The sequence below is a fragment of the Cryptomeria japonica genome, chromosome 9 (assembly GCF_030272615.1).
Source record: "Cryptomeria japonica chromosome 9, Sugi_1.0, whole genome shotgun sequence".
Taxonomy (NCBI): Eukaryota; Viridiplantae; Streptophyta; class Pinopsida; order Cupressales; family Cupressaceae; genus Cryptomeria; species Cryptomeria japonica.
In genome coordinates this window covers 476912642-476936666 of record NC_081413.1, presented here as the reverse complement: position 1 = coordinate 476936666, position 24025 = coordinate 476912642, and the positions used below count along the sequence as shown (strand labels likewise).

General features: G+C 37.0%; 1 protein-coding gene across 3 annotated transcripts in view; it reads right to left on the bottom strand.

The window, feature by feature from the left end:
- Positions 1-24025, bottom strand: part of LOC131075972 (RNA-directed DNA methylation 4) — a 101382-nt gene that overhangs the window by 24658 nt on the left and 52699 nt on the right. For all 3 annotated transcript variants that reach the window (XM_058012979.2, XM_058012977.2, XM_058012978.2), the window contains exon 6: positions 23664-23830. In XM_058012979.2, the coding sequence (XP_057868962.2) occupies positions 23664-23830 (167 nt within the window). The remainder of the gene's footprint in view (positions 1-23663; positions 23831-24025) is intronic.

The following is a 24025-nucleotide window of genomic DNA, read 5'->3' as shown; positions in this document are numbered from 1 at the left end:
TTTTCATTTCATGTGTTTTGACCATTCATTAAAATTAATTAAATTTTATTTATATTTTAATTTTATTCTTTTATATTTTTATTTTAATCTTATTTTTATACTCTTGTATTTTAATTTTATTCCTATTATTATTTATGATGAATCCTATTCAAAGAGGGAACATTACAGTCCACCCTGCGCAAGACAGCTTGTCCTCAAGCAATGTTAGTTTTAATTTTCTCAAACTGAGGCATCCACCAATATGAGGATCCCACAAATCAGCCTTTGGGAATTTGTAACCTTTCTTGTGATGTAATTAGCTTCTTCTATACACTCCAAGATAATTTAGGAATTTGAGGTTCTACACCAAGTGATGTTTCTTTCATTATCTTGGTTATGTCAACTTGTCTAACATGATAGACATGCTGGAAATACATCAGGTCTAAACCAAACGCCAAGCATACACATGAAAACACGAAGCATACACATGCATATATGAAAACACGGAGCTTACACACGAATACATATATTGTTAGATTCTGTCTCATTGACTAGAATGATTCCTTTATTCATTATTACCCTGCAAGATGGCAGGATCATGCTCTGATAACATTTGTAATTGTTAATGCATAATAGCTTCGGTAAGATAAATGATTGAATGAGAGATAAATGAAGTCTCTCATTCAATCATTTATCATATCGATAACTATGATAAAACCATCAAGCAATTGAATCATCCTTGATACTCATTATATATTTGTATATGATCGAACTATTGATTAAACCATACTTTGCATCTTCCTCATATTCATCTATTTAATGAATCTTATATCTAGATGAATATCGATCTAATATAATGATGACTCCGATTAATATATTATTATCGGATTGCATTAGACCGGGTTGCATATTATATCGGGGTGCATATAGTATATGTATCGAATGCATAGTTATCGGTTAGTATTATGTTAGTCACCGAACGTTATCGGTGTGTTAGTCTACACCGATAGTTATCGGTTGTCAAGGCTAACACACCGATAACTATCGGCTGTTAGCATTGACAGCCACCGATATACTATCGGGTGGCAGTGCTTGGTAAATACCGATAATCATCGGTTATACTCCACACCGATTAACATCTACGTAACATGCCGTTTATTCGTATTAACAATAAGACACGATCAAGTAATGTCTTGATCGGTCATGACTGATCAAGGCATTGCTTGACCGTGCCTTGTTTGTCATATACTTATAGCAAGTGGCATTTGTGAGATAGGACATAGAAAATATAAAATGCTCCTCTCACCTGCCACAAATAAGAAGATATTCAGATATATACATTAAGGTAATCATAGAATTAGATAATAGAATATAACTTGCATATTGAATGTAAATTGGACATCTTTTACATGGTATCAGAGCCAGGTTAAATCGAACCTGAGGCTGTTCAATTTTATGGAAAATTCAATCAAGCATATATTCAACATCAAAATTCTTCTAATGAGTAGCGCCATCAGATTTGAAAATCCTATCAGATTTGTTGAAGCAATCAGACAACTCCTCATCTAGGTCGGAACTTCTTTGAGCGTAGTGATTTGGATATCTCGATTGCCTATTCTAATGCAATTTGGATATTAAAGGAGATCGACTCTACTCTCAAGAAATCAACTACAGTTTGCACATTAAGAGCCAAGTTCTTTATGGAATCACGAGGGAGCGATTCTATGTGAATTGAACAAGGCAATAAGGAAGGTTGCAAGTCAAAGTTTGATGGCAGATATGTGTCTCTAAATGTCCATAAGATCACAGGAGTAACCAGTGCACTCTGGATGAACACTTGTTCGCAATGCCTTGTTATTATCAGACAACAACGACTGTGTGATCAATTGTCGGGCATTTCTACCATGAGACAAGATTATCTTGTCAAGTGCCTTTTTGTACGAGGATGGGTTTGAACATGTCGCATGAAGAGGTCTATCACATTCATAGAGTAATGAAACATAAGTTGATGGATATTATCGCAGGCTGGTTTTTGCAGAGGCGATGACATAGTACACACACCCCATGAACACAGTTACGGATACAATTGTGCTACAAAGATGATAGAGTATGTAGCGTCAAAATGCGGGAGAGATAATCTTCCATGTTCCAAGCAGACACTGCAAAGCAAAGCAATGTGGAAGAGCAACAACCAGATCAGAAATTATGATCTTCTAAACAAGCTTCTAATCGTTGTAGCCGGTGGCCATGCTCCTAGTCGGTTGAAAAAAAAAAAAGGCAGGACATGTTATATTGACAGTAATGAGTTTATTAGATTGCGAAGCTCGGGTTGGATCAGTCTAATTAATAGATAATGCATTGACATAAAGTTCAAGTGAGGCGGCAAGATCTCAATCGGACATAAATCTGATGGATTGTCTGTGTATCAAATCACTTAGCAAGTTTTTGTGATTAGTAGTTCCATCTATTGAATTGGGCATTAAGGTTTATCTTTAATGTTGTTTGGCGCTAGCGCCACAACATTGGAAACAATGCTCATATATTTGCCAGTCAGAGAGCGACATAAGAAGCAACGGTCTTACTATAGACAAAACCAATTCGATGCTCTCTTATAGCATGTACAGATTTGCAGAGAAGGGTCTTCATTTGAATGTATGGTTGGGAAGATTATTGAGGAAGATCGATGCCACATTGATACTGCTGAGTATCTTGTGCGTGGCATATGGGCTCAACATCTCACAAGATCCTGGTTATGTCAGATCTACACAACAATTAAATGTATGTGTATCAAAGAGCAACCATCAAATGAGATCTAAATCTTCAAGTGCAAAGAATCAGGAATGAACAATTGCTGGATTGCGAGGAAGACTAATAAACAAAGAGATAAGTAATCCATGTTTGATTAATGATCATGAATTTCATATGTAGTTATTAATTCATGCAATTACATTATGCCTGTTATTTGTGAATCAACATTATCAGTAGGTGTCCACACAGGACAAGCTACATTTGAATATCTTGTTTCAATTTCTTCAACGTACTATGAGAAACTTACCCAATACATGCAGGACTTCTTTGGAATCACAACAAAAACAGTTAAAGGAGATGAAGAGCTTGTTGCTCTTTAGGCTATAGAGTTTTGATGTACTATTTGTGATGAAGAATTCAGGAAGAATATGGAGGGGACTTTAGTGGAGATTCTGAGATTTCTCATTTCCATCTATAAACAAGTATTTGCCTGTAGAAGTGCAACAATCCATGAGGAAGCAATGTTGACCATAGGGGCTCTTGTTTATGCTACTAGTGGTGAATTTACTAAGTACATACCAGAGTTTTATAAGTCATGCTTTGCAGGTGATCTTTCGAGATAAAAAAAGGACAAACCAAGAAGCATAAGAGATTTCATTCAAGGGAGAAAGAACTCGATGCTTGCAGTCATAGGACTGAGTTGATGGCGGTAAGTATTCATCGAAGAAGAAGAACCCATACAGTTTGTCCTTGCGATCTGGTTCTTCGAAGAGGAGGTCAGATGGTTGATATCAGATTCAGGGGGAGTCTAACATTTCATCAGAAGCAACATTAGACAAAGAGGTCAGAAGGTTGATATCAGGCTCAAAGGGAGCCACACCATCATGAAGATATGCTTAATTCATCCTTCTCTGTGAGAAAGAAGTTTGAGGAGCAAGTCCTTGCTTAATGCATTCTTCTCTGTGAGAGAGAAGTTTGAGGAGCAAGCCCTTGTTAATACACTCTTCTCTGTGAGGGAGAAGTTTGAGGAGAAGGCCCATGTTCCACCCTCTGGGAATAGCCATGATGAATGTCAGCATGTTGGGTACCGTGATGAATCGTGTTCCACCCTCTAGGAGTAGCCATGGTGGATGTCATTTCATAACTAAATTATTCACAAGGATTCCTCCCTCGTTAAGAGGGAGTGTTGATGTTGTAGTGGCCACCCTTGTAAAGAGACAGATGGTGTCATTGAGGACTGACCCCTTGTGAAAGGGTGCCTCCCTCATATATATATAGAAGATGCAAACTCATTCTCTGATCCATTCAATTTATGTGAACAGCAGTTTATATATTAGTTAGAGCAGATCGATCCTGTGAAGAAGGCCAATCAGATTTGTTCTTGTGAATTTTGCTTCAAGGAGTGAAGCAACATATATTGGGCCCGTATCTTGCATTATTGCTAGACATATTTGATAGATAAAGAAGAAATTTTTATGTTGGGTGTTTCTCCCTCGAGTAGGAGGGTTTTCCCTTGGAGATCAAACTGCAGATATTCTAGCCAAACCTCTTTCAGAGTGAAGGTTGATCACTTCAGAAAAGGTTTAGGTATGATATAAAGGTAATTTGCTTTGTAATCTATATTTGCATATTTAATGTGTAAACTTCTTTGTCATGAGAGGACATTTTTTGGATTTTATCCCCTGGGTTCATATCTAAGAGGTGACGATCTCTCAAGATAGTGAACACTTGTATGGGGACATTATAAGGTGACGATCTTATAATGTCCAAACCAGTTATCATGTTGGATCTCTGGTATGTCATGGATGTGCCATGATTGTGTTGTGATATTACATTTGAAATAGAATGCTAGTGCACTTATCACAACTTGGATATGTTGAAAATTTAATTATTTTCATATGACTATCCTTAAGTATTGCGTGTGTAGGCAATACTGATATCACGTGCTTAGGTGATATCATGTCATTACAATATGACTAACCCCTTGTTTAGGTGATACTTCATATTTGAATGGTATAATCCTATGTAGAGTAAGATTATGAAACCTCATAAGGAATCCTGACTATCATAAGAAACGAGATGATAGATATGGTAACTTTATCTTCCCTAGCTAAGAGGGAGTGTTGATAATATATATAGTGTCGATAGTAATCCTACAGGCCGACTAACTGAAACCAAATATGTAAATAGCCTATCGGCCTTACATATTTGGTAAACTGATTATTTACTATCACCATGCTTTATACATTATTCGTTCAATCCTTATATGCATGATTAATAAGCAAAGTAATATTATTTAAATCGGTATGGGTATAACCAATTGGGCCTTGATTAAATATCTTTGTTGGCATTGTCCAAACGATCTTATAATGCCCAAACCAGTTATCATGGTGGATCTCTGGTGGATCATGAATGAAGCCATGATTGTGTTGTGGTAAAACATTCATATGAAGTGTTAATGCACATACCACAACTTGGATAAGATGAGAATTTAAATCTTTCTCATATGATTATCCTTAAGTATTGCATGTTTAGGCAATATTGATATCACATGCTTGGGTGAGATCCTGTCAAATGCAAGATTGACATAATGAACTCTAGTATCACGTGTATAGGTGATACATCATACCAAATGTTTAAGTGGTGTGATTCCCATGAATGACTAAAAGAATAACTATCAATTAGATTATGATGCTTGAATATATTGTCTACATTCATCTTACCTAGCTAAGAGGGAGTGTTAATGCATAATAGCTTCGGTAAGATAAATGATTAAATGAGAGATAAATGAAGTCTCTCATTCAATCATTTATCATATCGATAACTATGATAAAACCATCAAGCAATTGAATCATCCTTGATAGTCATTATATATTTGTATATGATCAAACTATTGATTAAACCATACTTTGCATCTTCCTCATATTCATCTATTTAATGAATCTTATATCTAGATGAATATCGATCTAATATAATGATGACTCCGATTAATATATTATTATCGGATTGCATTAGACCGGGTTGCATATTATATCGGGGTGCATATAGTATATGTATCGAATGCATAGTTATCGGTTAGTATTATGTTAGTCACCGATAGTTATCGGTGTGTTAGTCTACACCGATAGTTATCGGTGTCAAGGCTAACACACCGATAACTATCGGCTGTTAGCATTGACAGCCACCGATATACTATCAGGTGGCAGCGCTTGGTAAATACCGATAATCATCAGTTATACTCCACACCGGTTAACATCTACGTAACATGCTGTTTATTAGTATTAACAATAAGACACGATCAAGTAATGTCTTGATCGGTCATGACTGATCAAGGCATTGCTTGACCGTGCCTTGTTTGTCATATACTTATAGCAAGTGGCATTCGTGAGATAGGACATAGAAAATATAAAATGCTCCTCTCACCTGCCACAAATAAGAAGATATTCAGATATATACATTAAGGTAATCATAGAATTAGATAATAGAATATAACTTGCATATTGAATGTAAATTGGACATCTTTTACAGTAATGTCCCCTTTCTAATTTGCCCTACAATCACAATTGTAACAAATTAGGATTAGGGTTACATTTTACCAAGTAAAATATCTCTTTAAATAATATGATTCTGAATTTCAATCCTGCAATCAAAACATAAGAAATAGATGCAATATATGTATATTTAATTACTAGGGTTAGACAAGAACACACATTCTATAATATTATACAAACACATTAGGTTATGGAGAAAGACACATGATAGGTCTGCCTGAAGCCATTTCTACACTAAGCCCAACAGCGGAGTGAATGTCAAAGCCCTCTTGGTCTCGGTGGGCAATCCACTTGGTTGCTTGTACCTACTTTCCCTATCAATGTCTCATCTCCCTAATGACAAGTACCATCTTACAAAGTTGGGCAGGGTCATAAGTGGGTTCATTGGCTCTTCTACGTAACTACCCTTTGATCCTACAAGCCATTATTGTCAATTCTAGGAGGGCCTACTTACTTAGCCCTCTTAAACCCCTTTCGCTTACACCACAGGCCCCCCCTACAAGATTGATTTCAAACAATCAGGCATATCTTATATTCCATCATGTAATAATACATTTAAACATCAAACAATGATTAAGACGTGTTGACACAAACCGATTCATTATTATATTATAATCATGTCCCTTTGGGATCAAATTGGTTCTATTAAAGAAGTGTTTATTATGATAAATTTAACCCATAACAAAAGGACGTGTTTATTAATGAAGGAGCCGACATTTGAGATAAGTCGTGTTGGTTGGCATAACATGTTTAGTATATAGTTTCATTCTCTTCATCACATTCAGCAATTCGAATTAATCAAGCAAGCAGATCAAACCTTCAATAGACTCGCATATCTCCTTCAGTGATTCATTACAAAGCATGCAGACTTTCATCTTCAGCAGTTAGAGAGATTCTACAGCAGTTGGTGAACATCCATTTCCAGCAGATTGGGCATCATCATCTACAGCAGGCTGAATTCATCTTCTTCTGTTTGTAAACTGATTGAATCATCAATTGATTGATTCTAGCTTCAAGGAGTGAAGCGAATCTTTTGTAAAGTCAATCTATGCTTTAATAAATATAAGAAGATACTTCTTTGCTGGGTTTTTCACCTTCAAGAGGAAGGTTTTCCCAAGGTAATTCTTGTGCAATTGTGTGAATTTTTATCTATATAATCTGATCACCAAATTTAACATGGTATCAGAGCAGGCTTAAGAAAAGATCAGACCAGATTCATAGAAACAGGGTTATCCTCCATTATTGTTTTCAAGTTTGATTACATCTATCAACGTCAAGATGGCGAATGGACTTAAAGTTGAAGACAAACTTGAGGGTGCATCAAACTTCGTCTCTTGGAAGTTTAGAGTTATGCTTGCCTTGGAGGAAAACGAATTAAACGAATTCGTGGAGAAAGTAGTACCGGAACCAACCGAAGAGGATGAGAAGCTTCAATGGAAGAGAAAGAACACCAAAGCAAAGAAAATGTTGGTTGACTCTGTGAAAGATCATAGTGTGCCAACCATCTCCAAGTTAACGACGGCATATGGCATGTTCAAAACATTAGAGGAGATGTATGAGATCAACAACACAAGTCGAGCTCTTGCATTGAAGCAACAACTTCACCACATCAAGATGACGAAAGGAGAATCCATCATCTCATACTTCATGAGGATTACCAAATTGAGAGATCAACTCTCTACCATTGGACATACTATAGATGACAAAGAATTAACCATGTTGGCACTTAATGGTCTTCCTTCATCATGGGAGTCATTTATACAAGGGATAAGTGCAAGATCAAAACTCCCTAAGTTTGATCGATTGAAGACGGACTGCATTCAATAAGAGTCAAGATTGGCTTCGAGAGGCATTGCCCAGAACTCTACAAATGAAGATATTCATGTCCTTGCCTCTCAATCCTCAAAGAAGAAGGATAAGAAAGGACATTTCAAAAGGAAGAAAGATAAGGAATCCAATGGTGCTCCTACATTCAAAAGAAGAAAGAATCTTTCAAAAGTCCAATGCTTTAGATGTGACAAGTATGGTCACTACGCAAAGGAATGTCCAACTAGGACTATGCCTCAAGCTTCCATTGCGGATGTTGGTGAGACTCCTCCACAAAAGGATTCAGATGGATTCATATTCTATTCAGCCCTTTCAAGTAATGTGCCTATCGACCACAACACTTGGATAATTGACAGCGGTGCATCTCGCCACATTACCAAATTTAGAGGACATCTAAATGATTTGGTGGAGAGAAATTCAAATGAACAAGTAATCATTGGAGATGATACTAGTTACTCCGTGAAAGGAGTTGGGAACTCCTCTCTTCACTTAAATTCAAGCATTTCCTTGCAATTGAATTATGTACTATCTGTTCCGGGAATTAAGTGAAATCTTGTCTCCATATCAACCTTGGAAGACAAGGGATATCGAATTGCATTCGTAGACAGCAAAGTCCTTGCATGGCCAAAGAAATCAAATATCAAGACGGCTCAAGTCATTAGAGTTCGTCATGGATGTCTTTATAGACTTTGCACTAATCTTCCTCAAGCCTTACTTCATGACTCATCAAGTACTTGTGAAATTTGGCATAGAAGATTGGGCCACCTTCACTTTCGTGCACTACCTACAATGGAGAACATGGTTACAGGCCTTCCAAAACTCAACCAGGAGCATGAAGGCACTTGCAAAGGTTGCGCATTGGGTAAGAATACTAAAGGTACCTATCATAGTAGTGAAAGTAGATCCAAATGTATTTTAGAACTCATTCATTCAGATTTATGTGGTCCTATGTCTATTGCCTCCTTGAGGGGTTTCTTGTATTAAGTTATTTTTATTGATGACTACTCGAGAAAGACTTGAATCTATTTCTGGAAGAATAAAGAATCTGAAGAGGATCAAAGTCTTGAGATCTGATAATGGAGGAGAGTACACCTTTGGTAACTTCCGTAATTTTTGCATTGAAACTGGGATTAAGAGGGAGTTGTCTGTTCCCTATTATCCTCAACAGAATGGTGTGACGGAAAGGAAAAATAGAACTATTGTGGAAGCAGCCAAAGCCATGATTCATGATCAAAATCTTCAAACCTCTTTTTCGGCTGAGGCATCTAGAACTGTTGTCTATGTTCAAAATAGATGTCCTCACCGTATTTTGGAGAATAAGACACCCGAAGAAGCATTCACAGGGGTGAAGTCGGATGTGAGTCATTTGAAGATCTTTGGTTGTCCAGTGTACATACATATACCCAAAGATAAAAGGACAAAGTTGGAACCTTCTGGCAAGAAGGCAACATTTTTAGGCTATAGTGAAACCATCAAAAGCCTACAGAATCTATATTCCAGGGCAGAAATTGATTGAGTTAAGTAGGGATGTGACATTTGAAGAGGATGTTGCATTCAAAAAATCCAAGGGCATCCATGAAATGGACAGTGAAGATCAAAAGCCTCTTCAAAATATGGAAGATGATCATACTCCTGAGATTCAGAGGGAGACTCGTGAACTTGAAGAAGATGATGATCCAAATGAGCCCTTGAATCCTACTGATGGGCCTACTGACATTGTGATTGGCAAGGAAAATGATGCAAGAGGCTGAAAGTTTTGCAAACCCAAAAGGAACATTTAGAGAAAGTAAGAAACCTCATAAGTTCTCTAGCTATGTTGCATTGAAGAGTCAAATCATTGAATCAGAACCTACCAGTGTTGAGGAAGCTACTAGTCAACAAGTTTGTAAAGATGCCATGGTAGAAGAGTATCAATCAATTCTAAAGAATGATGTTTGGGACATTGTACCTAGATCGAAAGGTAAATCTGTTGTTTCTTCTAGATGGCTCTTTAAGATCAAACATGCTGCTGATGGTAGTATTGAGAAATACAAGGCTAGGTTTGCGGCTAGAGGATTCTTGCCGGAGGGAATTGACTATGAGGAAACCTTTGCTCCAGTTGCCCAATATACTTCAGTCAAGACCATCATTGCTATTGCAGCATCTAAAGGATGGAAGATTCACCAAATGGATGTAAACATAACTTTTCTAAATGGTTTAATCGAGGAAGAAGTATATATCGAGCAACCTGAAGGATTTGTGGTACATGGGAAGGAGTCTCAAGTTTGCAAGTTGAAGAAGGCATTGTATAGCCTTCAGCAAGCTCTACATGCTTGGTACGAAAGGATTGATCGTTATCTGATGGGCTTGGGCTTCTCCAAGAATGATGCAGATTCAAACTTGTACTTCAAGGTAATTAATGGGGAAGCATTAATCTTAATTCTTTATGTTGATGACTTACTTATCACTGGAGAAGATCATCTTATTATCAAATGCAAGGAGTTAACTTTTGAATTTGAGATGAAGGATCTTGGTTTATTGCACTACTTCCTTGGGTTAGAAGTTTAGCAGAAATCTGATGGGATCATTTTGAGTCAAGGGAAGTACACCATTGACATTCTAAAAAGATTTGGTATGATAGATTGTAAATCTATGTCCACTCCTATGGAGACCAACTTGCATAAGTTAAGAGAGGCTACAGCTATCTCGGATCTGATGGATTCTACACTATACAAGCAGATGATTGGATCCTTGATGTACCTAGTCAATACTAGACCAGATATTTGCTATGCAGTGAGTGCACTTAGCCAATTCATGTGTGAACCAAAGCAATTACATCTAGTTGCAGCAAAACATATTCTGAGATACCTACGCAGTGTTGTGACCTAATCACACATCACCCCATCCCAGATAGGGACCCCCTAACTTTTAGCCCCTTTTGGTCGTTTGGTCTTGGTTTTTTGTGGGTTTTGGTGGCAGTCTTGTCAATCTCTCCGCTTTGCAGATGTTTGGAGGGTCATTTTGATTTAATCTGCTTTTCATTTGAGTGAGTTTGGTGAAGTCTAGGACCTATTTTGTCTTTTTTCGGGTTTCTACCTTTTGTCCTAGATTTTAGGGGTTTCTGTTAAGGTTTCGAAGAAACTAAACATACGACTGGAATCAAGACCCTTTAAGGAACCTCCCAGTAAAATTTGAGCCAAAACAGAGCAGCTTTCTATTTTTAGAAAGTTCCTATTTTTTAGGGATTTTACCGAGTCCCGGAATGTCGTCATTTTGCCAAAAATCAAATTTACTATTTTCAGTAATTTTTGTTTTTAGTAAGTTTCTATTTATAGTAAGTCATTCCTATGTCTTGTCTAGGGATCTAACGCTGACACTTTAAAGGTTTCTATTTTTGGAAGGTTTGTTCTGACAGGACCATTCGGGCAAGGTGACAAAGGTCAGGCATTTGCGACTACTTCTAATTCCGGAAAGTCAAAAAGCAGACAAAGAGAGCCAGAAAATAGTTGAGTGTTGGAAGCCCATTCCTGAAATGGTAAGCTCGGGAAATTTGTCTAAGTCTGGAAAATCTTCCCAAATTCTTATATGGTGGCCTGGTTCGGAAGAGGCTCAAAATCCATCCAAGTCCGGAAGAGGCATGAAATGTTGAAATTCCTCCTCTAAGGCAAAATTCTGCCCCAGGCCAAGGACAGGCGCCAAAATGGAGAGGTCATGGAGGATTCAACATTCAGTGAAATTCCTCCACAAGCAAGAATTCCACCCTAGAAGGTAACAAGGCGCCAAAACCACCCTGCCATGGAATTCATGAAAAATGTTGAAATCCTTGCCTTGGTCAAAATAGTGCCCAAGAAGGTCATAGGGCGCTAAAGTTGAGGGTCCTTGGAATGCAGGATAAAATGTTGAATTCCATGACTAGGTGAGATTGCGCCCTAGGAGAAAGGAGGGCACTAAAGGAAGGTGATCAAGGAAAGATGAAAAATGCATGAATCCCCCACAGGTGCAAAATTCTGCCCAACACTTAAGTAGGGCGCTGAAAGTGAAGTATCATGGAGAAGAGAGGAAGTTGTGAATTCCCTCTCCCAGGTGGAATAGCACCCAAGAAGAAGAAAGGGCGCCAAAGTGCCCATGCCTTGGAGAAAACCAAAATAACGAATTCCTCCTCCACAGAGAAATTCCGCCCAAATCCTCAGCCGGGCGCCAAAATGAAGGGATCATGGAGGATTAACAATTTAATGAATTCTTCCTCCACAAAGAAATTCTGCTCAAATCCTTAGCTAGGCGCCAAAATGGAGGGGTCATGGAAGATTCAAGATTTAATGAATTCCTCCTCCACAGCTAAATTCCACCCAAATCCTCAACTGGGCAAAAGCGCCAAATTGAGGGGTGCTTGGAGGTATGGAAAATAATCAAATTCCAAGACATGGTGAATTCCATGCTTAAGCTTGAAAATTGAAAATTTGTCGAAGGCATGAAAGTCAAAGGGTCAAGGAGGAATCAAAAGTAAAAATCCCCTCAGGCAAATTTTTGAATTTTCAAATCTTATCAGAATGTAGAAAATTTAATAGATTCGGACTCGTGGTGAATTTCTCTATCCAATGAACCTGGCTCCTAAATTTTAGGAGGATCCCTAAAAAATAAGGGGATGTTGAAAAGGGCGTGAAAATTCCTTCAAAAGTAGAAGGCAACAGGTTAGAATGAAATCAAGCAAATCTTGAAAAATCCTTCAATTTCCCTCTGAAATTTGAAAGAGTGGAAGTTAATGAGTTGGCGAAGAGAATCTTCCAAGTATGGCACATGGCCTAGTGCATTTAATGAAACTTCTAAATTCGAACTCACTCACAAGGGAAGTTTCTCTTGCATGGCGCAGTGATTGGGAAAGTATGATGCATCATAAATTCAACTGCTAATTTGATGCCTCCTAGCTTAGCAGGACGATTTGAAGGATTCTATATAAGCATGGAGAGGCATTTCATTTCTCACGTGCAGGATTCAGGAAAGAAGAATTGGAGAAGTGAAGAGTGGTCATACTTAGTCTTTGTTTTCATCATTTCCAAGGTGCTTTTCAAGATGGCGGAATCAAGCAAGGCATCTACCCTCTCCAAGCAGGCATTGATCAAGGCAGAAATGAAAGGTTTCCTTCCTCATTCCCGATGAATTCCAGATGGGAAGAAATCAGCGATACTGATTTGGGCACATTCAATCTGGCTGCATTCAAGATCAGAATGTTTGGAACAGCAGGGCATAGTCCATCACCGATAGCTGTCAAGATTGTCAAGAGCGGAATTGTTGCGGCAGCTGGTTTTCCTCCTGCTATTCAGTGTCCAAAATTGATTCTGGAGTGTGCAGACATTATAATTTGGAGCGGAAGACAATTTCAACATCAGATGGCAAGTTGCTGGCAACATTGACTCCGGAGTCAATTGGTGAGGCTTTCAGAATTCCTTCGCACTATTCCATGACATACAGGACCAGCAGCGGAGCTAAGGCACTATAAGAAGCAGGTCTCGCCAGATGTGCTGATTTGATTAATAAACAATGGTTGTTGAAGCCCAGGACGCATGCCTCCAAAATGCCAAAGACTCACTATTTTTGAGTTCAAGCAGGAGTATGTGGACCTGATAAAGATGTTGAGTAGAGTAATGGGGTGTTCACATTTTGTGAACTTTGAAACCTGGATGTTCTTTTACATAGGCGAGATCATGAATGCAAATGGGCTAGTTGATTGGGCTAAATTGATCAGTCATTACTTGCACGAACAGTTGAAAAACTTAAAAGAAAAAAGGTCCCAGTCCTTCTTCATGAGCTCCTACTTGTTCTATATGCTTGCGCGAAGAGGAGAGATTATTATCTGAGATTGTTGCATCAGGATTGTTGAAGTAGCCAACTTAATACATTGTTCGATTTTGATGGTGTATTCTTGTTCTATTTTAGCAATCTGCATGGTCTTGCTCTCTTCAGTTAGATTAGATTTGCTTACATGTTGTTAGGAGAACCGGATTTCATAGGAATACTTGTTGCAGAATCCGAGCTCATACTTTTGGCGTGCAGCTGATTGTTGTATACCGTGCAAAGTTAGCCTGAGCCTTTTGTTATGTGTGTACGCTTAACTTCGATCATCAATGAAGATTGTTTGATCCGATGGTCCATATTGGTGATCTAAAAAATCTCTACACACCCTTTGAAGATTGCACCACCTTCGCATGTTGTGCTCTGCTGGCGAAGCGAAGCGTGGTTTGATTTTGCATGAGTGATCCTGTCTCCTGTTCTTAGGATTAGATTAACTTTAGCATAGTTCTCTCTACCCTACTCTCATTTACTTTCTGCATAATTCGAAAATCAAAAAATCTAAAACTAGGGCTTTCATTGCAAATCATCCATATAGAAATCCATAAGCTTGCATGAGTTTATCATCTTCTTCAATTGAACACACGTAAGGCCCCTTGGGTTAACAACAAACCCATCAAACAACTGAGTCACGTCCACGCACTGGAGGAACCTTGGAATTAGCCGTTTGAACTTTATGCAATCTTAGCATACGAACTAATTTTGATCAAGAGAGGGTAAGGCGACCGTTGGTAACTTTAACGTCCACGCACTGGAGGAACCTTGGAATTAGCCATTTGAACTTTATGCAATCTTAGCATACGAACTAATTTTGATCAAGAGAGGGTAAGGTGACTGTTGGTAACTTTATTCTGTGTTCAACGCCGTCAAAATAACACGTCAACACACAGCACAGTTGGATATGGCCTGAGATATTCTTCTGACGTGGACTTGAAGTTGCATGGATACACTGATTCCGATTGGGCAGGGTGTGTCATTGATCGGAAGAGCACCTTTGGTTGTTGTTTTAGTTTGGGTTCCGCCATGATTTCTTGGTGCAGCAGGAAACAGTCTTCAATGGCACTTAGCTCTACAAAGGCCAAGTATATTGCAGCATGTGAGGGAGTACGAGAAGCATTGTGGCTACGAAAGCTTCTTGCAGGATTGTTTGGGCAATCCTTAGAGCCTACAATCATCCATTGTGATAATCAAAGTTGTGTAAAGCTCTCTATCAATCCCGTGTTTCATGACAGAACAAAGCATGTGGATATCAAGTATCACTATGTTAGAGACGTGGTGGAAAGGAATGCTATTCAATTGAGATATATTAGTACTGATGAGCAGATGGCAGACATTCTCACCAAGCCTCTCTCCAGGTTAAAGTTTGTGTACTTTCGAGATAAGCTTGGTATGGTGGAGAATGAAGCCCTAGCTAAGATTGAGTCTCAGCATCATTGATATATATATTTATTTATATTTTATACTAATGCATCCTTCTCTTTGAGAGAGAAGTTTAAAGTGTAAGCTTCTGCTACTGCATTTCTCTTCGAGAGAGGTTTAAGGTGAAAGCCCTTATTTCCACCCTCTGGGATGAGTCATGGTGGATGTCATGTGTGTGACGCTATGACAACATCACGTGAGAGAGTCTGTGATGATCTTTCTTGTACTTGTGTGTCCACCCTCTGGGATGAGCCATGGTGAATCTCATTGTGAGGTGACGATCTCACAATGATGAACACTTGTGCATTTTACCATTATTGTGAGGTGACGATCTCACAATAATGGTTGATGTCACAGTGAGGTGATATCTATTCTTACACCATCCATGGGGGAAGCCATGATGGTTGATATCACAGTGAGGTGATATCTTTCCTTTTCACATATGGGAGTAGCCATTGTGGTTAAACAACACGATGAGGTGATGTTACTTGTAGACATCAAGAAGGATTCCTCCCTAGCTAAGAGAGAGTGTTAATGTAAATAGTGTCAGTCGGAATTATTCTATATCGACATAGACAACTAAATTGTCTAATTGGCCTAATCGGCCTTAGACAATTTAGTCATATCGATTTGTTTATATTCATGCTAAATTGATTTTATTATCAAACAATGATTAAGACGTCTTGACACAAAACCGATTCATTATTATATTATAATCATGTCCCTTTGGGATTGAATCGGTTCTATTAAAGACGTGTTTATTATGATAAATTTAACCCATAACAAAAGGAAGTGTTTATTAATGAAAGAGCCGACTTTTGAGATAAGTCGTGTTGGTTGGCAAGACGTGTTTAGTATATAGTTTCATTCTCTTCATCACATTCAGCAATTCGAATTAATCAAGCAAGCAGATCAAACCTTCAATAGACTCGCATATCTCCTTCAATGATTCATTACAATGTGTGCAGACTTTCATCTTCAGCAGTTAGAGAGATTCTACAGCAGTTGGTGAACATCCATTTCCAGCAAATTGGGCATCATCATCTACAGCAGGCTGAATTCATCTTCTTCTGTTTGTAAATTGATTGATTCTAGCTTCAAGGAGTGAAGCGAATCTTTTGTAAAGTCAATCTATGCTTTAATAAATATAAGAAGATACTTCTTTGCTAGGTTTTTCACCTTCAAGAGGAAGGTTTTCCCAGGGTAATTCTTGTGCAATTGTGTGAATTTTTATCTATATAATCTGATCACCAAATTTAACATGCTGCTCTCTCTCTTATGGGAAATGATTCATCTTGCTGATCCTCTTCCATTAATTGCATACTCTTTTTATACCTTCATATCTCATTGACAAAACACATCTCTTTGGAAAGAGACATCCATTCAAATGGGTCATGTCTTCTCATTGCTATCTTATTATTCAAATCAGATCTGCATTTCTGATTATTCATTGCAATGCTTATTTTCTATTCCCCAAGTCGATCTCCCTTGGAGGTATTGCTCAAATTAAATCTTCTCCCCTTTATATCTTCCCATATAAGGCGAAGTCGCATTTCTATATCATATCTGCCCTTTGCAAGGGTCACAACCTTTAATAATTATCACCCTTTGAAAGAGTTACAACCCTTCATCATTTCTGCCCATTCTTTTCTACTTCCACCAATCCCTCCTTGATTCACATGCTCACTTCTTTCTTCTTCCTCCCTCAATCCCCCTTTCAAATGAGGTTCTCTTCTCCCTTTTATATCTCATGTTTGAGGGAGACAACTTTTCATTTCATGCCTTTTGACCATTCATTAAACTTTATAAAATTTTAATTATATCTTAATTTTATTTATTTATATTTTAATTTTAATCTTACTTTTATTCTTTTGTATTTTAATTTTATTATTATTTATAATTAAATCCAATTCAAAGAGGGGGCATTACAATCTGCTCCACCCAAGATTGCTTGTCCTCAAGCAATGTTAGTTTTAATTTTCTCAAACTGAGTCATCTACCAATATGAGGATCCCCCAAATCAACCTTTTGAAATTTGTAACCTTTCTTGTGATGTAATTAGCTTCTTCTGTACACTAAGGTAATTTAGGAATTGGGCATTCTACACCAAGTGATGTTCTTTCATTATCCTGGTTATGTCAACTTGTGCTAACATGATAGACATGCTTGAAATGCATCAGGTCTAAACCAAACACAGAGCATACACATGAAAACACAGAGCATACACATGGATATATGCAAACACGGAGCATGCATGCGAATACAAGTATTGTTAGATTCCGTCTCATTGACTAGAATGATTCCTTGATTCATCATTACCCTGCAGGATGGCAGGATCATGCTCTGATTGTTGAAATGTTGTCATTGATGTCACCATAAGGTAACTAGTTTATCTACATCAATCAAACTTTATTAAGGATCAGATTATGTATGACAACAATCAGACTGATCAGATTATATATGACAGCAATCAGACTTTACTAAGGATCAGATTTGTTTGACCAAAGACAGTGACTATGTATTGCAGCAACTACACCAGTCAATAAACATGAAAACACCGATTATACTTGTAAGGAGAAAGAGCAGATAAGACAAAATTAAAAAAAGGACAAAGTTCATATGAGACGAAAAAGAATAAGACAAATATAAAAAGTGATTGGAATCAAGTCTTCAAGGCAGCAATGGAAAATAGTAAAGGGATGTGACTATTAAAATCAGCGATAAAGGTTTATAAACGCAGCTTGAAAAAGACAAATAATCATATAAGACAAAAGTCCTATAAAAGTGGAGCGATTTGTTTGCAGTGATTAATTTTGTGAAGGGGTGCGAGTTCAAATAGATTATTAGTGATGCACAATAATTATTAGAAGGTGCGTTTATATTATAAGAGTAAAAGGTGCGATTCAGCAAAGGGGTGCACACCTTAATGAATTGTCAATGAAGAAATGCATTTGAGGTTGATAACAAAAACCTCTAAAAATGTGCGATTATGATTAAGTGGGAAAAGTTTAAATATATAAAATTTCTTTAAGGAAAGATAGCCATTTGATGGTTGTTAAGGAGACACAACCTTTATGAAAGGATATGTGAGAAATATATAAAGGGATTAAAATCATTTTTAAATAAAGTTAGGTGTAGCGTGCGTGTGGTGTATATGTTTTAAAATTAATCAAATACATATATACACTTGATTTGAGAAGGTAATCAATGAGAAAATAATATTAAATTTGGACAAGCCTATGTATGAAAATTATTTCAGAATTAAGGAGGAGATTATGAGGAATCTGTAACAGAATTAAAGAAGAGATTGTGGACAAATTGTGGCAAACTTAATATCTACATTATAGCAGATTGGAGAAGAGAATTATAGCAGAATTTTGTATTGAGGTTGGTACCTCATGCTGGGTGGAGTTGCTGCTTCATTTTTGTCAAGTTGGTGCTTCATATTTAGGAGGTTGGTGCCGCATTTTGGTGGAGTTGGTGCTTCACATTTAGGGGTTGGTGCCTACAAACATTGTAAAAGAAGATATACATATATAAGCATATATTGCCGTGGTTTTTTCCATTAGGGTTTCCACATAAAATTTGTGTTTTTGGTGTTCTTATTTGTTAAATTTTGCATGTGTTGAATAAGCTTTATAAAGCATTGCTACTATATGCAATCAAGTTTTAAGGAGCAAAAATTCATTAATATACTGATTCACACCCCCCCCACCTCTTAGTATATTCATGTGCTCTTCAATTGGTATCAGAGCAGGTTCTTTTGATTATAGCCTAACCGCTTGAAGGGAGATCCATAAGAGCACAAAATGGCCAAAGTGAAAGGAAATGGTTTCTCCTCAAACAAGGCACAACTATTTGATGGAACAAACTACGCCATTTGGAGCACTAGAATGGAGGCCTTCTTAAATAATCTTGGTTTTGATGTTTGTTAATTTGTGGTGGATGGTTACACACCTCCTTCAACTCCTCCAACAGATCAAGTCGGTAAGAAGAAAAGCGAAAACAATGCAAAAGCTAAACATGCAATCTTATGTGGGCTAGCAGATTCTCAATTCACAAAAGTTATGCACTGCAAGTCAGCAAAGGAAATATGGAATAAATTGAAGAACATATATGAAGGAGACGTTAAAGTGTCGAAGGCAAAGCTACAATCTCACTGAAGAAAATTTGAAAGTCTTAAAATGAAAGATGATGAAAGCATAGCCTCTTATCTACTTCGTGTTGATGAGATTGTGAATACAATCAGATGACTAGGTGAAGACATTGACGAAGAGGTAGTTGTTCAAAAGATCTTAAGATCCATACCATTGAGATTCGATTCCAAAGTATCAGCAATTGAAGAAACGAAAGATCTAGATCAATTGACCAAGGATGAGTTGCATAGGATCCTCACTGCTTATGAAATGAGGATTGAAGATAAACCATCACAAAAGGAGGTATCTTTTAAAGCATCAAAAAGGGGAAAAAGCAAATAATATGCACCAAGCAAGAGTTCATGTAATGAATCAGATGAAGCAGAAGCCTATTTCATGAGAAAGTTTAAGAAAGGAAATAGGAAATATAAAGGAAAGTTTCCCTTTAAATGTTTCACTTGTGGCAAAATTGGATGTTATGCTTCCAAATGTCCTCAAAATGATAGTGATTGTAGTGAAGATGAAAAGGAAACATATGTAAAGAAAGGAAAGAATAATTACAAGTACAGCAAAAAGAACTCCCAAAAATACAAGAGGTATTTTTATTCAAAGAAAGGTAACAGCTCAGCAGAAAAAAGAAATGATGAATTTTCGAGCAGTGATGAAGGAGAAATACATTTCATGGCAATGGAAGATGTAAATGATAAAAATGAAGAAGAAGAAGAAGAAGATCTAAATGAGGCATGCAGTGAAGGAGAGGAAGTCGATCTTGAGGAAGAACTTCACTATGCATACATGCAAAATGAAAAAACTAAAAACTAAAATAACAAAGCACAAGATGCAGTTTCAAGAAGTTTTTGAAACCCTAGAAAGGCCAAACAATATTATTAAAGATCTAAAAATTCAACTAGAAGAAGCCAAACGAACTAAGGAAGTTATGGAAGACCAGCTCAAGACAAAAGAATTGGATTGTGATAAAATAGAGCTAGAGGTTGTCACTTTAAGAAATGAGTTAGAGAAATCAATGAAACAATCGAACCAATTCCTAAAATTTGATAAAAGCACCAAGAAATTGGATGAGCTTATCAATTCAAAAAAACTGGTCTTGGTTTTATTAAAGATCAATCAAAAGTGGCTACAAGCTCTAAGGCCGTGGATCCACCAAAAGGGATCCATGAAGAAAAGTCAAGAAATTACAATGAAGATACCCATAAGGATGAAGAAAGAAATCAATAACATTAATTGCAAAAGAGAATCAAAGATTGAACCATGAGTATCGATGATTCCGATCATCAGTGGCATGTTTGTTTTTGTTCTTAGAGAGCAATCTAGTAATTTTCATTTGGTGGGATTGCAGGAATGTGCACATAAGATGGTCTCAGATGGGGCTAGGGACATTAATTAGGGTTGCCCAAATGTTGGAGAGTTGGATCATTTGTTGCTACATTTGAGGTATTAGGTTATTAATGGCAACTTAAAGTTAAATAACGTAATTCATTAGTTACACACAAGCTTGGGTACCATTTGGGTGGGGTAGGATTACTGATCTAAGAGGTGAAGAGTGGGGCATTACTAGGAATAGTGCCTAATGGCGTATTAAAAATAAAGGGTATAACTAAGTTGGAAACTAGAGAGTCAATCGTTAGTGTATTTATGTAAATTGGCACGAAGCCAACATCGAGGTGGCATATGGTTAAACAAAGTGTCTGGATGGGATTTATCTTTGGCAAGGAGATTGGCTTCAATGTCAATATCTTACACATGTTGGTAATTTTGGTGATTCTTGTGGTATCAAGCATGTCTCGTTTTTCAGCATTAGTTTTGCTAGAGGCATTGAATGACACTCTAACTTTCTTGCCATATGGCATTCTTAAGAGGAGCTAGCTTTGGCGGAATGGAATTCACTAAATTCATTTTTTTCTACAATGCCTCTAGGTTGAATGTAGTCCATTGCAGGTTGGAGGAATAATGTTTTGGAGCTTTGGAGAGAGTGAGTTTTGATCCAATGTGTTGGATATAAGAAATCTTTGAAAGCTAAAAACATTGTCCTAGCGAATATTTTCTATGACCTACCAAAACAGTGAAATGACCGAATCCAAGGGTGGGTAAGATTTGTTTTAGGTTCATTAATTATGCATACACTAAGATAAGGCCTCTAATCATATCAACATCCAAATAGAAAAAAGATTGAATGCCTCTCCTTGTGGACACATTATAAATACAATGTACATAGGATATCAAGCTAGACAATATATGGGATAACAAATGAGAAGGAAAATGATGATTATGCAAAAGTCTATAAGAATAAAGGAAATAATAACATGTGATAAGCAATAAAGAAGCATACCATGATAAATCAGACCTGTGTAAATGAAAGAGGTAGGGTAGAGAGATAGTTTGGTGACTTGTACAAGCAGTAAAATCCCCTTTGGCTTAAACACTTGCGGAGAGGAGGTTGTAGCTAGAGTTGAAGCATATAGAAGAAACCTTAGTAGACCATAGTCAAGGAAACTAGAGGATTAGCAATCCATCAGATGTGAATCTCCTACCCTTTAATCTTCAACGGTCCTTGCATACAGCTTGTCTTGGCATAGAGGATTGGCAATCCATCAGATGTGAATCTCCTATCCTTGAACCTTCAATGATCCTTACACACATCTTGTCTTGGTGAAGTACTCTTCCACCTAGTCCTCTAAGAATCCCCCAAAGGGTAGATGTGAATGCAAGCAAGCTAGATCATGAATTTCTTCTTTTGGAAATGGCATTAATAAACCTATAAATAGCAGTCTCAATGCTAAATGATGATTTCGAAAATAACCATCATCATCCATGTTAAAGGATATTTAAAATTAATTCTAAGTATCACCAACCCTAGGTAGTAACATCAGCTAGACAAGAAAATTGCACAGGTTGACCATTTTAAACAGGCAATAAGGATTTCAATCTGTCAAAAGAGCAACATGAAGAAAATTTGAAGAGGTTTAGGGAACAAGTATCAGTCTATAAAAAGGAAAAGACGGGGGCATTAAGAGAAAATCACACTTTTCAACAAGCAGTTAAGCCAGCTCACACCAATCCAGAATCCAGGAGGTTAATGAATCCATAAGTCTTGACAAAACAAAATGACAAGTCATTTTGTAGTGTAGAGAAAACCCTAAATTAAGCATAGAGTTGATGATGATGAAAGCCATAGACCCCCAAAATAAACCATAGTTACCACATCAGCAGCAAGTCTTAGACCAAAAGAATCATCACCATCTATCACCATTATAAGTTTAATGAAGGATCTGATAACTCTCACAGGGAAACATTTAGAACTGAAGAACCCACTGAACCCCTAGAACAAATATTTGATCATATGCACCACCACTATTGTTTTCATAATGAATTGAGATGTTTGAAATACACTTAGCTTGGGTATTTTCATTCCTCTCCATTCATCAAATCTATTGTCTGATAAATGAATCAATTGTTTACTCTCTAAAGAGGCATTGCTCATGTGCATGGTAAATGTATAAAAACAATAGCCAAGGTAATCTGGCCAATATATAAAATAACATAAAAGAAAAGAAAAGTAAATAGAAGAGTAAATAACGATGATAAACTAAAGATGCAGCTATCTAGAACTCATGAGAACAGTAAGAATTAGCATATTCTTTATGGCCATACTTTTGTGTTAAAATTAAGTTTAATATTAGAAGCTATTTAACTTGGAAATTTTCACTCTTCACTATTTTTCAAAGACTAATATCTAATCAAAGTAAATGAAAAGCATATTGATGGAATTAACTAGTTTATTTACTTTCCAAGTAATGATTTATAAAAGGAAAGAGAAAAAAAAATACTAAACAAAACATTTGCCATATGGCCAATACAAACAGGAGTTTGAGAAGAAAAATTAAATGTGATGGTACAATGACGATGTTAAACTCAAGATACATCTATCTTAAACTCCCAAAAAAAGGGCATATTGACGATGTTAAACTCAAGATACATCTATCTTAAACTCCCAGAAAAAGGGCATATTAAGTCATGGCATTTTAAAAATGAAATTTCAATTAGAAAAGGGATAACAACTATTTTAACTTTATTATTGTATATGGATCATTGATGTTTTTATGCAATCCACAAAATTAGCATTTTTACGTGTTTTATCCAAATTCCATGTGCAGTGACTAACCTTTTAGCTTTCTCTTCGCTTGAGAACTTCATGCCCATTTCTTCCTCATCCACACGAACAACATCATAAAGATGGTATAATTCGTTGATGGCACTATCATTAGAGCATTCAGAAATTCCTCTGCGGCTTCTCCAAACTTGCTCAAAGCGAGCACTTTTGGCATCAATCTGGCAAGTAACAATTGTAAGCAACTACACAGATAAATCATAGTCCAACTGGGTAATTACCAAATCATCCAGTCAAAACACACTACTTCCTTTGTATAACTATTTGTCAGATTTGGATGCTGACATGGAACTTACTCTTTCTAGAGAACAATGTCAATCTTATTGGCACAGTAAGCTATGCTAAAGTCCCACTTT